Source organism: Psammomys obesus, unplaced genomic scaffold (genome assembly GCF_907164565.1).
Source record: "Psammomys obesus unplaced genomic scaffold, mPsaObe1.curated_primary_1811, whole genome shotgun sequence".
Classification (NCBI taxonomy): domain Eukaryota; kingdom Metazoa; phylum Chordata; class Mammalia; order Rodentia; family Muridae; genus Psammomys; species Psammomys obesus.
This window is the reverse complement of record NW_026596155.1, coordinates 2680013-2696486: the sequence shown is the minus strand read 5'-3', so window position 1 is coordinate 2696486 and position 16474 is coordinate 2680013. Positions and strand designations below refer to the sequence as shown.

Here is a 16474-nt window from a genome sequence, read left to right as displayed (position 1 = left end):
GAACTGATTTACTTACTTATTTAATTTTTTTTTTTTTTTTTTTTTTTGAGCAGGTTCTCTCTGTGTAGCCCTGGCTGTCCTGGAACTTGTTCTGTAGATGAGGCTGGCCTCTTAAACACGGAGATCCACCTGCCTCTGCCTCCCTGAGTGCCGGGATTAAAGGCGTGCGCCACTACCGCCCAGCTTGTTTTTTTTTCTTTGAAGAGCTTTTTTGTGTGTGTGTGTTGGGGCTTCTTGTAGGCTTCAGTTTCCATACTGAGCAAAGTGTTCAGTAGGAGTTGCACAGCTACTATTCTTGGGCTGAGGTGAACGTAGCTGTGGAGGACGCAGAGGCCACTGTTGCCGTATGAATTAGCCTCATGCTGTGGAGAAGGAGGTAGGAAGGCCCTGCTCCTGGGGAGGCCTGGGTAACCCTCCCCTCAGAGCGCCTCTGCCAGCCCTCCTTTCGTGGGCGGCCCCACAGAAGCAGGCTGAGCGGCAGGCTGCCGGTGTGTCGGTGTCGTGTCCTGTCAGGTGTGCATCTCTGACACGTTCTAAGGCTGCCGCCACAGCCCCAGCCAGCGCGTTCACAGGCTCCGAACTAACGTGCGTGAGAGAGACTGAGCCACACGGGAACCCTCATGACTGGTCTTGAACACCTTTCAAGTGATTTCACCCAGGATTAGCTGTGTGGTGTGCCCAGGAGGCTGAGCAATTGACTTGTGACCTGGTGTGAGTCAGCTTGACGCTTTCAGAAGTACTCAGCACACACTTTGAATCCGTCCGCTTGGTGGCACTAGTGCAAACACCAGACTGTCCCAGGAGAAGGGGCCATGCTTCCTTCTCCATGGCAGGGCTGTCTCCAGGTTGTTCAGAAACCGTCTCTGCCAGCCAGCTTACCTTTGCGGCTTCTCAACTTAAAGGGAAGAAGTCTCCAGGGAGCTCAGGGAGCTTGGGCTGTGACCCATTCCTTCCTGCTGAGCGTGGCCCTGTCCTTGCCAGCCCAATCACCACACAAATTTTAGTTTTCCCTTCTGTGGCACTTATGGGCAATTCTGAGCACAGACTCCTGAGTCTCTGCTCATATCCCCTACACCACCAAGCTCCAGACTTACCTCCAGAGTGTTCTCCTGAGTGCCTCATTGCCTGGGAAATAGGGCCAGACTGTGAAACACGCCCAGTGTCTGTCTGTTAATAGAAGCACAATGTGTTCCTTTCTGACTGAAGGTAGACATAGGCTATGGGGTGTGGCGTGTGTAATTTGGAGCTCCTGAACATTTCCTTTCAGAAGGAAATCTCATATATCTTACATCTTAGGACTGAGGTGCACATGCTAGTACAAATTCGTAATCTCAGCACTTGAGCGCCTGAGGCAGGAAGACTGCAAATTCTAGACCAGAACCCTAACTCCCTAGCCCACCTGCCCCAAATGACACCACCTAGAGTGCTGGTGACTGGGCCTTGTCGTATTCCTTCTGTTCTTTGGTCAGGCCAGCACTGGCAGTATGTACTTGAGATGATTAATAACCTTATCCCAAGAGGAGCATGCACGTCATGAGAAAATTATTTCAATATTGAATGCATAGCTTTTTGAAAGAAAGTAAAGGTCGCGAGGCCACTTAACAGAAATGACTAGATATTCATAACACATCGCACGCTCTTGAGGCTCTGCTGTACACCAGGTGCTTCTTAAGACACTGAGGTAAATCATGACCACTGGGCGAGCAACGGGAGTTTTAGACCATTCGAATAAGAGAGAAGGAAAGGCCAGGTTTGGTGGTGCAGGCTTTAATCCCAGCACTGGGAAGGCAGGGACAGGCAGACCTCTATGAATTCAAGTCTAGCCTGGTCTACGGAGCAAGTTCCAGGACAACCAGGACTACACACAGAGAAACCCAGCCTCAAAACCCAGAAGGGGGTGGGGCACAGGGCTTTTGGGGAACTTGTAGAGACACTTGTGTTCGCTGGTTCTATACGTGTTCTATATAATAACCCCCACCCCCATCTTATTCGGCCTCCATAGCTGTCTCCTAAGAAGACCTGGGAAGGATTCATTGGCGGTTTCTTCTCCACAGTCATATTTGGATTCATTGTGAGTCTTTTAGGATTTTAATTTTATTTATACTTTGAAAACCCATGTTAGACTTTAGCCTTTTCTAAACCTACAAACCCACAAAATGCTAGAATATCTTTATCAAAATTTGCTGAATAGGCACCTATACTCAGTTATTCTCCGCATTTTGATTAGCGTGGTTTTCTTTGATGATCTCTTCCTGCTGCATTAAAGGACTTCGTTTGAGATGTGTGAGCCACACTCAGCTGTGGGTGACAGGCTGACGTCCCCCTCCAACACATCGACAGCTCCACCCCTACGTCTAAGACTCGGGGAACGTCCCCGAAGAGCGGGAGGAAAGAGTGTAGGGCCAGAAGACCATGGCTGCTACAAGACAGTGTCTCCTCTATATGCCAGGGAGCTGCCCCCATGGAGCCTTAAGAAAAAGATCATGTAAACAAGACCCGCACACGGACAGCGCTGCTTACATTCCGGCACATACAGAAAACCCCACAAAGCCTCGCCACCAGATAAAGGGGGGCAGCGATTAATGGCTGCTAAGGGAGGGGTCTTCTCAAGATGAGGCCCTTCCAGGTCATCCAAGCCTCAGGGGTCAGTTGGAATCACACACCTATAAGCAGGTTGTGTTTACATATCTGTGTAGGTGATTGTGTAAAACAGGAATAATTAAATAAGAGATTATGAATGTGAGAAGCAGTCAGCGGGGCACAAAAGGAGTTGGGGACAGGATCATGGGGCCTGAAAATGAAGTAATTCTAGTACTTGTATATGAAATTTTAAAACAAGCCGCTAAGTAGAACCAGTTTTGTTTACCTATTACATCGTACAATGTGACCTGCCATCCTGGTCACAGAGCAGATCACCTGGAAGCTTCAAATCTGTGTCCCCACAGGGTCCCCTGGTGGTGGCCTTTCTCAGGGGATTCCAGAGTACAGCTGTGTTACAGATCCACCGCTGTGTGCTTTGTTGTTGTCATTTCCCGGAAAGCTGCTCTTCAGATTCCAGGACAGGTACCGAGCAGCGTGCAGGTGACACCCACATCCACCTCCCTACACTTAGTGGCCACTGGCTCAAAGATTTGGTCCTGCTGGGAGCCCAGCTTGTCCGTACTTAAAATATTAGCACATGATTGCAGGATTTTAGGGCATTGTTTGTTTGGATACTGGGAATTGAACCCAGGACCTTGAGCGTGATGAGCAAGTACTCTACCACTGAGCCACATCCCTAGCCCTACTAGAGCTTAGGTCTTATTAAAGGCTTCCAGCATCAGCACTGGGGAGGCAGAGGCAGGTAGATCTTGGTGAGTCCAGAGTCAGCCTGGTCTACATTGTGAGTTCCAGGCCAGCCAGACCCACACAGTGGGTCAACCTCCCTCCTCAAATAATAAAATTACTATGGTAAAAGGTATCTGGTGATAATCAAAAAGGGGACTTTAAAATGACTAGGTAAAATAAAAATATACAAAGAAATTACTGTTAAGGAATTCAAATTTTTAGGTGTAGTCCCAGAAAGCTATGGTTGATATAAAATATCACATCCAAACATAGTGTAGTAATAACCCAAATTTAGAGGTTGAATATTAGTAATCATTGATACATACAGGGGATCCATTCCTATCTAAGTTTTATACCAAGCTAAGTAATACTGTGAGAGTTTGTTATTTAAAAATTTTATAAGGAAAGTCCTACCACTGGATAAAGTAAAGAGCCCTTAAAACGTAACCTACAGCCAAGAAGGAAGCAATTGGTACCTATTCCTAGAATCATTGTTGAATCGTGCTGTTCTCAAGGTTCGGGTTAGGTTCGGGTTAGCCGAACAGTGGGGTGTACCTTTTAGTGTAGAAATGCAAATGTACAAGAAGGTGTTTTATTACCTCTCATCTCCATGGCTGAGGATGGCTAATTTTAAAAAGGGCAGTGATTAGCAGCTGGGTCAGGGCACCCTGGGCGTGGGAGGGGCAGGGTCTCCTTCCACGTTGCACGTCTGTGCACTCTTTGCCTAGTGACTTTGTATCCGCTGCTGAGATTAGTATATGTCTGTGTGCAGAGCCCCAAGTTTATAGTCCACTCCTTTACCATGTCTTCTTAGGCTAAGAGTAACTATGCAGACTTTTAGAAAGTAAGGCTCTGAGGATAAAGGGACATGGGGACTCGCTGGAGATTGGAGTTTGATCCCCAGAGTCCATGAAAAAGGAGAAAACTGACTGCCACAGCTGTCCGGGGCACACACATCGTGCGTACACACTTAGGATGATAAGAAGATAAATCGCAAAGTGAGACCTCCTCCAGTTCTCTTTTAGGATGACATTAGCCTGCCCCTTCCCTAGCTTATATGGAGATCTAACAGCTCTCAAACCTTCTTTTGTTCTCTAAAGGTCTTTCAGGGCTTTTCCTGGGACCATCCCGACCTTCTGACTTTGTAAATACATCCTGGCATCTGGCTCTGCCCTCTGGGACACAGCCTCCTTTCACTTGGGCGCTGTCTCATGAACTCTTGCTTTGTTCTGCAGGCTGCCTATGTGTTGTCCAAATACCAATACTTCGTGTGCCCAGTGGAATACCGAAGCGACGTCAACTCCTTTGTGACTGAGTGCGAGCCTTCTGAACTGTTCCAGCTTCAGAACTACTTCCTCCCTCCCTTCCTGCAGGCGGTGCTGAGCCAGGTAAGAGCCGAAGGCCAGCTAGCACTGTTAGAGAGTCATTCCCCAGGGAGCTGCTGCCACTTTTTAAAACAGGTATCAAAGTGCACTGTATATCATCATCTTAAACAATATCAAATATTCCACGGCATTTGTATGTTTGTATACTAGGAAGTTCTGCATCATGATTCAAATTCTTATAGCAGTTTAGTTTATATTTTTAAACTAGCAGGCCTGTTAGGCCACAGAGGAGAGCTTTGCAGCCAGTCCTGAAGATACCTGATAAAACAGGATCGGATGAATGGGGAGGAGGTTCCCCCTATCAGTGGACTTGGCAAGGGGCACGGTGGAGATGAGGGAGGGAGGGAGGGACTGGGAGGGAATGAGGGATCGGGACACGGCTGGGATACAGAGTTAATAAAATGTAACTGATAAGAAAAAATAAAATAAAAATAAAAAAACATTTAAAAATAAATTTAAAAAAATATTACAGATAAATGATTTGAATAAAATTTACATGTTTTTGATATGATTCAAATCAATATAAAACTTAAGACTCATCAGTTTTCAACTGATGCCCTTGATTTTTAGGGGTTGATATTAATATTTCTAAAATTTCTAAAACTGAGTTTTCCCATTGCCACATTGAAAGCATCTCTGAGGTGTCCCTCCTCAGGACGTCTGCTGTGCTCTCCAGGAGAACCGCCTGTCTCTTATTGCATCATTACAGTGAGAAGCAGAGTAGGCTGGTTGGTTTTTGTGGGAAGAGGAGACCTGAGCTGAAGGGCTGCCTCCATCAGATTGTCCTGTGGGCTCATCTGTGGGGTGTTTTCTCAGTTGCTGATTGGCGTAGGAGGGCTCAAGATGTGACCCACACATTCTCTCACTATCCATGCCTCCTGTTGCACGCTATAAAACAAGAGCCAGAATCAGCCTTCAGCTTGGAGCAACGCTGCTGCTTTGAGCGCAGATCTCAAACTTGGTGGGCTGAGCATCTTCCCTGGACCCCACCATGCGCTGCTGTTAGTCCGTAGTTATGTAGGGGGAAAAGCTGTGCACGTGTATGAATATGAAGGTCTGCTCGGTAATTCCCTGTCTTTTGTGGTCCTTTTGTTCATGCTCACTTCGACGGGTTTGGTTTTGTTTGGCACAGGGTCTTAACATGTAGCAGACTGGCTTTGGATTCACGGTACTTCTGTGCCAGCCTCTGAAAGGCTAGGATGACAGGTGCAGGCCACCACCCCTTAATAGTATTTTAAGAGACTTATTTCTGTGTGCTTCCATAGCTTTCAACTTGCTTTTGACAACAACGACAACTTTTTGCTATTTTCATCATTTAAGATTAGTGTTATAAAATATAAAACCAAAACAAATCCTGTAATTACAAGAACAAAGAACTACATCCAAAAGAGCAAATGAAGGAGCGAACTAAAGCATGAGCTTTCCACACAGCTATTTCCAAAGCCACAGCTGAGCTAGGCTCTCGCAGTTCTAGCAGGTGTGACAGTGAGCAGGCGTGACAGTGAGGCAGTGGGCACTGGGCAGGGAGTCAGCACCGGGCATGGAGACTGCCAGTGATAACGCTTTTCGCCCATGGTCTTCAGAGCTTAGTTAACGAAAGTGTGGCCTGTGCTGACTCTGAGCCTGCTGGGTCATGTGGCATGAGGGAGTCACTGTTAATGCAGCCGGTCCTCTCTTTCTTCCTCCGTAGGAAACCGTGCGCCTGTATCCCTTCCAGATACACAGCGTTGCCCTTTCAACGTTTGCTTCACTGATTGGCCCGTTTGGAGGCTTCTTCGCCAGTGGATTCAAAAGAGCTTTCAAAATCAAGGTGCGTTTCCACAGTCTGTGCTGCATAGTGAGTGCACATAGTTAGATGCGATGCGGCCCACAACGGGTCACACTAGGCCCCGGGAGATCCCGCCGTCCCTGAAATCTGTTTCAGCCTCCGAGCTATGCCACCTGGCTGGGTGGGTAGGTTTGGCCAGGCCGTAATTTGTTCACTTTGAAGTGTATTGGCCTCTTCTGGAAGTGGAGTCCCCTCACTGCTGGTGTGAACCCAGACCTGCGCTTTCCAGACGTCAGGAATCTGGCCACAAGTGGTCCGCAGCTCAGCATCTTCCCAGTCTGCCTTGAAGGACTCTGCAGAAGCACTTTCGGGGAGGGAGCTCTGGCCCTGCTGCTAGGGGGTTTCAGACTTTGTTGTCAGGCTTCCAAGAACGCTCTTCCACCACAGCCTTTGCTCTCTGAACTCTACTGCTGCAGCATGAGGCTTGCCACACAGACGTGTCTGTGAATGTCTCAGTAAAACTTTGTTCGCAAGACATGCTGCAGGGCTGGATTTGGGCTGTGGGATCTGGTTGGCTGATCCTGGTCCAGACACTTAAAGCTGTCCCTACGCTTTAGGAGAACTGGGTCATCGTAAAGTGTGTCATCTTAGCCCGCCTCCCTGTCTGTGTGAAGGCAGAACTGGCTCATTAAGGGCTAGAGTGGCTAGTGAAGATGTCGCATAGGGAAGGCAGCTCTGAGGAGGTGGTGTTGGAGCTGAGATCTGAAGGAAGGATGCGGCTAGTTCTTAGAAGCCTGAGGAAGTGAGTTGACGTGAGTGCAAGGACAGAGAAGCTTTGAGGACACGGGGTTAGGCAAGTGCACACACAGACCTCAGGGAGCACGCCACACAGACCTCAGGGAGCACATCTCACAGACCTCAGGGAGCATACAGACCTCAGGAAGCACACAGACCTCAGGGAGCACACCACACAGACCTCAGGCTGACCAGGGAAATTCGTGGACTCAGCCTCCGCCCTGAGGAGCACTGTGGTAACACAAGCAGCCTACTAGGTCCCTGGCCTCAAGGTACCCCCGCCCCATGGGGGAAGGTGGGAACAGTCCAGTCAGGGGCGACAGCTGAGGCTGCACAGGGTGACTGCTTTGCAGAGCGGGATCAGGCTGAGGCTCCCTCAAGCTTCAGTGAGCAGAGAAGGGAGGAAAGGGGCTGGCAAAAATTAGTCAAAGAACTTCTCAGTAACTGTTTTAAATGGATAGCCATTTAGAATGCCGTTTTAAACAATGGCCTCTGAGGTTTCTCGCCGAAGGAAGGGTTTTTTCTTCCTCAGTCTGAAGGTGTGTGTCGTGTGTATGAGGTGCCTGGTGTGTGCTAGAAGGGCCACCTCAGCTCCCTAGGGCTCAAGCGGTGGGTGCTCCTGCCAGGTGAGTTCGTGGAAGCCTCTTGGCAGTGGGCGCTCGCACTCCGTGGGCCAGTGGCTTTGCTGCTCTTTTCACCTCAGTGCTTAAAGAGCTGCCCATCACTGGGGTGTTCCAAAGCAGCAACAACCGGAGAAACACGAGCTGGTGCCATGTGGGCATCTGTGAAGCACGAGGCAGCTCCCACGCAGCCTGGGCCACACAGGGGCGCAGGCAGTCATGAACTAGATAGACATAGCCAACAGACTATATTTAAAAAAATGTTTTTAGTGAGAATAAATCCCAGACTTAACTTAATATTTCGTGTTCTTTCAAGGCTGTAGGCCAATTCAGAAATCATTATTGGATGGAGATTTGAAGAAAAATATCATTTCAATCTGTTGGCTGTCATATCACTTATTTGTATTTGTTGGGGAAAATGAATAGGAAAGTTGTTTCCCTTATAAGGTCTGTGAACATTTACACAGCAGGATGTGATGCAGGTGACGCTTTTGTACATTTGTTTGTTTCTGCAGGATTTCGCAAACACTATCCCTGGACACGGCGGGATAATGGACAGGTTCGACTGTCAGTATCTGATGGCAACTTTCGTGCATGTGTACATCACGAGTTTCGTAAGGTACTGTTCTACCAAAGACAAGCGCAAGCACTTTTCATTGCTCGACTCCTTTGAGTTTCCATTAGTTTAACTGTTTCTGTCAATGGTGGTTATAATGTCAAGTTGAATGGAATCATAGCTTTGAGTAGTAGGGTTCAATCTTCATTGTTTTTAAAGCATTTGAGCAGCTTGAAGGTAGCATACACCATGACTGCCAGCAGGACTGGATTAAAAGACCCAGTAAAAGGACCCAGTGAATGTGGCTCACGCTGGGTTCAAAACACGAGCAGACAGCATTTCTTAACTGTGCGCTGCCCTTAAGGAGACAATTCATTCAGCCCAGCTATTGCTGGAGTGTCCCTGACTTGTGGAAGAATGTTCTAGTGATGAACAAAGCAGAGACTAAAGCAAAGGGAGCCCCTGTCCTCAGAGTGTCCCGCTGAGGGATCGGGGGTCTGCAGTGGGTGATTAAGAAGTAATAGAGGTCTTTTCTGAGGCTGATACTCCAACCAAGGACCATTCATGGAGATAACCTAGAACCCTTGCACAGATGTAGCCCATGGCTGTTCAGTGTCCAAATGGGTTCCATAGTAATAGGGACTGTCTCTGACATGAACTGATTGCCCTGCTCCTTGATCACCTCCCCCTCAGGGGGGAGCAGCCACTCCTGATGAGACCTGATAGACTAGGATCAGCAGGAAGGGGAGGAGGACCTCCCCTATCACTGGACTGGGGGAGGGCATGGGTGAAGAAGAGGGAGAGAGGGTGGGATTGGGAGGGAGCTACAGGTGGGATACAAAATGAATAAACTAATTATTTAAAAAAAGATTAACTTAAAAAAAAATTGGTTTCAGGAGCCATGGAAAAATAAGGCAGGCAGACAGAATCTGGCTGCATGTGTGAGGGGCAGGAGGACCGGCCTGCCTGGTGAATGCTTGTTACTGAATATTAACATTGCAGATCTGCCCTACAGTGGCATGGGAAAGCCAATAGTAATGATTTGGTGATGTGCTTTCCCTGGTCTCCATGGGGGCCCAGAAAGTCACAGAAAATCTGTTTTCACTACCTACTTAGAGGTAAACTTACATTTAGAAATTCATACATATACACCTAAAATATTTATCCATACAGTATAAGGATTTTTATATTCATCTTTTGGGGGAAGCAGGTTGCAACCTTAAAATTTACCAACTTCATTTACCTTTTCAAAGAATCAAGATTTCATTAGCCTTTTCTGTGGTATGTTTGTTTTCTTCTTCATTAATTTATGCTCTCATTTTTAAACATTGTTTATATTTTTAAAGTTTAATTTGTTCTTTTTCTAGCTTTTAAAGGTAAAGCCGAAGTTGTTGGTTTTCAGCCTTCTTATCTAAGACTACAGGCATCCTCCTTAACACAACTTTATTCTCCTCCTGTTTGTACATGATAAAATTACTGTGTGTACACTATGTACACACTATACAGAATGTACATTTTTATCAGGGAGTGGCAAAGTTTTTAATTTTCTGTACCCCTAGCTTCTTTATCACACTCATTATTTAGAAGTAGATTGATTAATTTCCAAACAAATCAAGACTGTCTTGTTCCTCTTCCTTCATCGATATTTGCCAGTGTGGTTGAAAGAGCCCTTTTCAAACTTCCACTGTTAACTTTGGAAGCTTGATTCACCGGCCGCCACATCACCCTTTCTGGTGCATGCTAGGTCCTCACTGAAGCAACAGTCCAGCTTGCCAGCTTTGGAGGTAACATCTTGTGGGATTCAGTCCTCCTTAGAGCTCAGGGTGGTGCTTGAGCTGAGGGTGCTTGGTGCCTACCTAAAGAGAGGGGGGTGGAGTCTCCTGCGTGATTACAGGCCATTCCATTTTACTACTTGAGTAGAAACATGAACATTTTAAATCATCTCTCTCTTGAGCTTGTACTGAGATGCATTAGCTTACCGTTGCTGTGTCTCCGAGGAACTCCCTGTTTGGTCGTGTCTCGTGCCCGTCTCAGAGCCCGCCTGTTAGAGCCTGGCATGTTAGGAAGGCTCCAGCAGCTTGCTTTGGGTGTTTGCACAGGGTTTCTCAGCTTTCTCTTTTCCACGTTAACTTACCTTCACTTTTAACAATGTTTTTCTCTTCTGGTTGTTTTACTTTTTTTATGACGCCCATTGGCCATTTTTTGTCTTTTTGCATTGCATTTCCTTGTTGATAGACTTTTGGTATTAGTAATTTATGGTTAAATCCTTAAAAACAAAACAAACAAACAAACCAAAACCAACAACAGAGCAAAGTTTTATTTTTCAGAAGCTGTAGGTTTCTAGGGCATCAGCTCACACTCTTTAAGACAGAGTTTATCTGTGCTCATGCTGAGCCCCAGCCACCTGAAAGCAGATCCCTGGCCTGTTTGGATCCAGCTAGTGGGAAGCACTTGATGATGTCACTTCCGTGCAGCAGAACTAGCCGGGATGGTTCCTTCCTCTGTGGGCACCTGCTTGGGGTTACGCCACGGAATGCAACAAGACAAGCTGGGCTGTCATTTGAGTGGACTTTGGCTGTGAGGGGCACATGGGCACAGGTTTCTGCCAGTTTGCCTTGAGACATGAAGGCGATCATGGGATGGCCGCCCTGCGTGTCTGTGTCATTGCTATTTTAAATCAAAGGTTTTCAGGATGAACTGTGCCTCTGTTCGTCCCCACTGTGGCAGCGCCTGAGAAGACACTGCTTTGTTGCTGGGGTTTCTAGTTCTTAGGATTCTGGTCTAACCTGTGTGATAAATCATTTACTCACCTATGTCTGATGTGGCTCAGAAGCCTGTGCCATCCTCCGTACCATTGTTCACACATGCCCTCTTCTGCACCTGCCCTGGGGAAGGTTAATGACAGTAATTAAACACAAAGAATTTAAGGTCTGGGGTCTGTTTTGTTTCAAGACAGTGTCCCAGACTGACCTGGAACTCACTGTATAGTCCAGCCTGGCTTCGAACTCATGGTAATTCTTCTGTCTCAGCATACCCAGTGCTGAGCTTACAGCTGTAAGCTACCACGCCTGTCTGATTTCACAGTGCACAGTTTTAGAAATGCAGGTACAGAGCGTGTGAAGTCGAGCTCTCCAGGCCAGGCTATGGGAAACCGCATTCCCATGGCTGCGACAGCGTTACCAGAGGCCCAGGTGTGAGGCTTTCAGTCCCGTCCAGAACTCTCTGCACTTCTTGTCCCAGCTAGCTTGCACACCCGAGGGCAGGAACGGGAGAGGGAGTGATGGCCCGGGGGATTGCCCAGAAGTCATGTAGCTGGTGCGGCAGAGGAGCCAGGAGGCCAGGGCTGGCCTTGTCCTCCTTTCAAAGAGCAGAGGAGGTGTGGCCTTGCTTGGTACATCCTGGGCAGGGGCTCTGGTGCAGAGCTCTCGTGTTTTGTCTCTTGGATAAATGATCACAGTTCCCTGAGGGCGTTTCTTCATCAAGGTGCCTTACATGGTCTAGAAGTCTCTTTGAAGCAAAAACGGCAATTTCTCTTTGTGCTCTCCTTTTGCTTTGCCCTGTGTCTGCTGGCGTGAGGTCTGCTCTTCACCAGGTTGCCCGTACAGAATGTCTGTAGACTTTAGATCTGTGCCTCCTGTCCCTCTGTGCCCACCCTCCTTGCCTATCAAGGCGTGGTGGTCAGGCCCCCTGCCACTCTCTCCCGAGCACTTGGCCACTCTGGTGGGGGCCTTTGAAGAGCTGTGTGTGTCCTGTAAAGGTGGCTGCTGAGCACTTAGGAGCGGGCCCTGCAGCCTGTGCACAGGTTTGCTCGCCCCTGTGCAAACCTTGTGAACAAAGGTGTTTTCTCTCTCTGCTTTGTCACCAGGGGTCCGAATCCCAGCAAAGTGCTCCAGCAGCTGTTGGTACTTCAGCCAGAGCAGCAGCTAAATATCTACAGAACCCTGAAGATTCACCTCACCGAGAAGGGGATCCTGCAGCCCGCCTTGAAGATGTAGCTGCCTGAGGACAGACTTCCCGGGAGGAGCCCACAGGACAGCTCTGAGTGAAGTCATGCACTGAGCCAGCACGGGGCTGAAAGCTTGATGGACACGGCTGTTGCCGATATGAATGTTTCTTTCTCTGATAAGACTGTGAATATTTAACAAACATATATGATCTAAGTGATGAGCGTGTGGCGGACGCTGGCCCAGGAAAGGTCCCGCACTCCTCTAAGACGCGTTTTCCAACATTAACTGCTCTGCCCTCACTTGCTGAGTTCCATGACTTAGGAGATTTGTGTTTTAAAGAGCCAAACACCATGCAGCGAGGCCTCAGGGTCATGCCTGGTAGTGTGATCTTTTGCAGGAACACTGACCTCTGCACCAGGAGCTGCCCCTTCTGTGTAAGTAATGCTCCGCAGGCGCCATGCAAAGCCAGGTCTCCAGGGCCGCCTCCTCTTCTAAGCTCAAGTATTGCTGAGGGCCGAGTTAGATTAAAAAAGCGAGAAAAAGAACGATTGTCCACTTCTCTCTCTTTCCTCCCCCTCCCTTGTTTGTTTGTTCATGATGCTGGGGTGGCCCCCAGGTCACACACCAGGCAGGTGCCCACTTCCGGGCTGCTCTCCAGCTGACTGTTCCTCTCAGAGAAGTAGTCATCTGCCAAGGGCAAGCACCTGGCGTTAAGCAGTTTCAAAATTCAGAAGCTAGAGGCTTCAGCCTTCCTGATTTGTTTAAAAAGAAGGTGTCAGAATCCATTTCTGATGAACCTTTTGGAGAAACACAACCAACTTCCCCAGAGACACAGAAGTGGGGTGCTGAGTGAAGAGAGCAGCACGAGGCTCCCGCTGGGAATCCCTCACGAGGGGGCTGGGGCAGGGCCGGTGCCTCTAAGGCTGCAGGTCCCCCTCTACCCCTGCCCCTGGCCTGGTGGGAGCGTCTGCTTTCCTCGGTTCCCTGAGTCCCATGCTTGGGGTGGTGAGGCCTGCATGGCAGGCAGGGCTTCCTTCCAGCCCGCTGTACACCTCAACAGGCAGGAAGAGAGTTCTGCCCAAGGACCCCGACCAGGGCCAGCTCCCTGGTGGTAACTAACCTCTGTCACATTGCTCTTCCCCCTATGTCACAAAATCCAAGAATAAAAAACAAGCAGAAATAATAGCCACCAAGGACACAAGCACAAGAATACCACACCTTCCTCGGCTGGGGCTGGACGCTGGAACCAGCCTAGAGGAAAGCCTGAGCACGCGCCTGTTCAACCTCCTGTCGCTGTGTGTGCCCTACAGCCACTCTCAGCAGGTCAAACGAAACGACCGGTTCTGCCATTGTAAATTTTGGTTAATACTTGGCCTAAACTAGAAGTGAGTCTGAGTCATCACACACATCCTTCCCGCTGTAGATGCACCTGGTTTTGGGCAGCTGTAGCCATCATGCGCTCTACACTCACGCTGTGTAGAGCGACACTGCAGACACAGTGACCCTCAGTCCTGAGAAGGCCATCGGTGGCCTCTCTAGGTGACGAGTGACCCAGGGCTACATCCAGCCCGAGTCACTCCCGCCTCTGCCTGAAGCCCGGTGAAGGCACCATCACGCGAGGCGGTGATTACTTTTCAGTCGGGTGACGTGCGTTCATTCCAACGTCCCCTACTTTTGTTTGCCCCACTCCCTACTCCAGATGTTGATCAGAGGAAGAGTTGCAGGCACCAAAGAAACAGCGAAAACCTTAGATTGGAACATGCCCTGGAAATGTGGCCGTCTGCACGCAGAAACGTGCTTGCAGATAATGGAGCTTCTCCTTGCCCACCATGCTTTTATGGGATTGTGAGGTGTTGCAGGATGGAATTATGAGAGCATTTACTAAACACACAGAAAAATCAACATTCTTCTAAACAAAGGAAGAAACTGGCACTATCTGGGGTTGCAGGAAAAGCCTTTCTCAAATAGACTTTGGGTATACATTGAACCATATAAGAACAAGTGAGCACTTACTTTTCACAGAGCTCTGAAGATCAGCATTTTAGCATATTTTATAGCATGTACATTAGGATGGACTATATTTTAGCAATCACCGTAAGAGCCAGACCGTGATCAGCATCACATTTGCACTGGGAGAGGCTTCACCTAATGACGTGATGACAAATGCGAACCAGGAAGGTCTTCCACGGGGATGACCATCATTGGAAATTTGCGGTTTGGCACCCATCGCTTGACTTAGCAGCCAGCCTGTGGGATGTTAATGTCTCCTCCATGCGCTTTCCCCGTGGGGACGCACATACAGTTACTGAGATTAAAGGCCACCCCGTTTCCCTTTATCCTCTCCTCATTTGCACTTTGGTTTGAACAAAGGTAATGACACCTGGTTCAATGAAAAGGAGACGGTAGCAACGCTGTGTATATATTGTACATGGGTGAAAGTTTATGATATGTGTCAATCAGTTCTCTGAATCTTTTTACTGAAAACTGAGATAGAAAAATAAAATTTCAATGATATTTTGACTTTGCAGTGCCATGTTCTCATTGGAGGAGGAGCACTCTGGGCTTCTGAAAAATGAACTGCCTGCCCCATTCTTACTTAGTGGTTTTGGACAGCCCCACCCCTGGTCCCAGAGTGTCATTTTACATACGAAGGCGAGCCTCCATGTCTCTGGCTGATGAGAAAACATGAAGGCGCCCCGATTTGTGCCCAGTGTAGGGTGGCTCGTTGGGAGTCCTGCCTGCCTACCCACTGCCGCCCATCCCCAGTGGGAAAGGGCAGGCTGGCACGGGTGAGCCGGAACCAACTGCTGCTTCGGCCGTGGTGGCACAAACCCACAGTCCTCTGCCCCACTCAGATGGACGTGGGTAAATGCCTCGGTGAGGGGCATGCACAGAGCGGTAATTGATGGAAACCTCGGGTTCCTGGGAGATGGGGTCACCGCCTGAGCTCCTTTGAGAATCTCCTCCCCTTCCTGGACCTTCATGGGGGAAGGGCCTATGCATCCGGGAGCCTGTGACGTCGCTGCAAAGAAGAATCAGGTGCAAAGGATTTACTGTAAGTCAGTAGCTCCCTGACAGCCTGGCGTCTTCTCGTTTAGATGTGGTGAGCTGGTGGGGTCCACACATCTGGGATCTTTTAGGGAAGATTGGTGATGGTCGCATTCTGGGACACTAGCTCAGTGTTCTCAGTAAACATCCTTGTCCTCAGAGAAAGTCCTTGAGAGAGCCAAGCTGTCCATGCATGCAGGAGAATGGAACGTCACTTCACCTTGCCCTCCATACGGGAAAAACAACTCCAGATGGCTCTTTCCAAGCCCACAGGGTATGAACTTGGGGCTGTTTGTAACCTTAAGGCTCCTTTCTACTGGGTCTAACTTGGGTTTAGTGGTTTCAGGTGGCTCTCTGTTCATGATCATGTGGCTTTAAACCTTGAGTTGGGGCCTAGAGAGGTGCTAAGTTTGGGGACTGTTCTTGAAAAGACCTGTAAGTATATTTTTCATTAGTTTGGTAAATGCCTCCAAAGTTACAAAAGAATGAGAAAGCCAGAAATTCCAGCTAGTCCAGGTAAGACAGGCATAGGTCATTAGTAAGAAAGCCCCCCCCCCCATGTGTTGAGATATAATTTACATACTAGGCTGGACATGATAATGTATGGCCGTCATGCCTGCACCGGGGAGATTGACGCAGGCTAGTCAAGAGGTCAAGATCAGCCTCAGCTGTGTGGTAAGTTCCAGATGAGCTTGAGGTTGCATGACAACAGCAGCATTTCTCTCTCTAGAAATTTTTCACTCGCCACCAAAGATAGTTGGAAAGCATTTCTATGTTCTGCCGAAAAGTTCCTGGTGCCGATTTGCAGTTACTCTTTATTCTAATGCCCAGCTACGTTCGGTCTTTGAGCTCTGTCTCACCCGTACCCTTCAGTCTTTGTCGGCATTAAAGGGGTCGGGTATTCGGTATTCCACATCAGGCATAATAGTCTTCCATGTATTACTACTTTCCTTTTTATGAATATTGAATTTGGACAACCCATTTGCCAGTTGTTAGGAACTTGTATTATTTCCAACATGGGGCTTTTA

The 16474-nt window shown here is 48.4% G+C and overlaps 1 protein-coding gene across 1 annotated transcript in view; it reads left to right on the top strand.

Moving 5' to 3' along the window:
- Positions 1-14918, top strand: part of Cds1 (CDP-diacylglycerol synthase 1) — a 66621-nt gene extending 51703 nt beyond the window's left edge. Inside the window, exons 9-13 of the mRNA XM_055594548.1 lie at positions 2003-2071; positions 4563-4715; positions 6403-6522; positions 8411-8514; positions 12317-14918. Of these exons, the coding sequence (XP_055450523.1) occupies positions 2003-2071; positions 4563-4715; positions 6403-6522; positions 8411-8514; positions 12317-12446 (576 nt within the window). The 3' untranslated portion in view covers positions 12447-14918. The remainder of the gene's footprint in view (positions 1-2002; positions 2072-4562; positions 4716-6402; positions 6523-8410; positions 8515-12316) is intronic.
- Positions 14919-16474: the final 1556 nt, after the last annotated feature.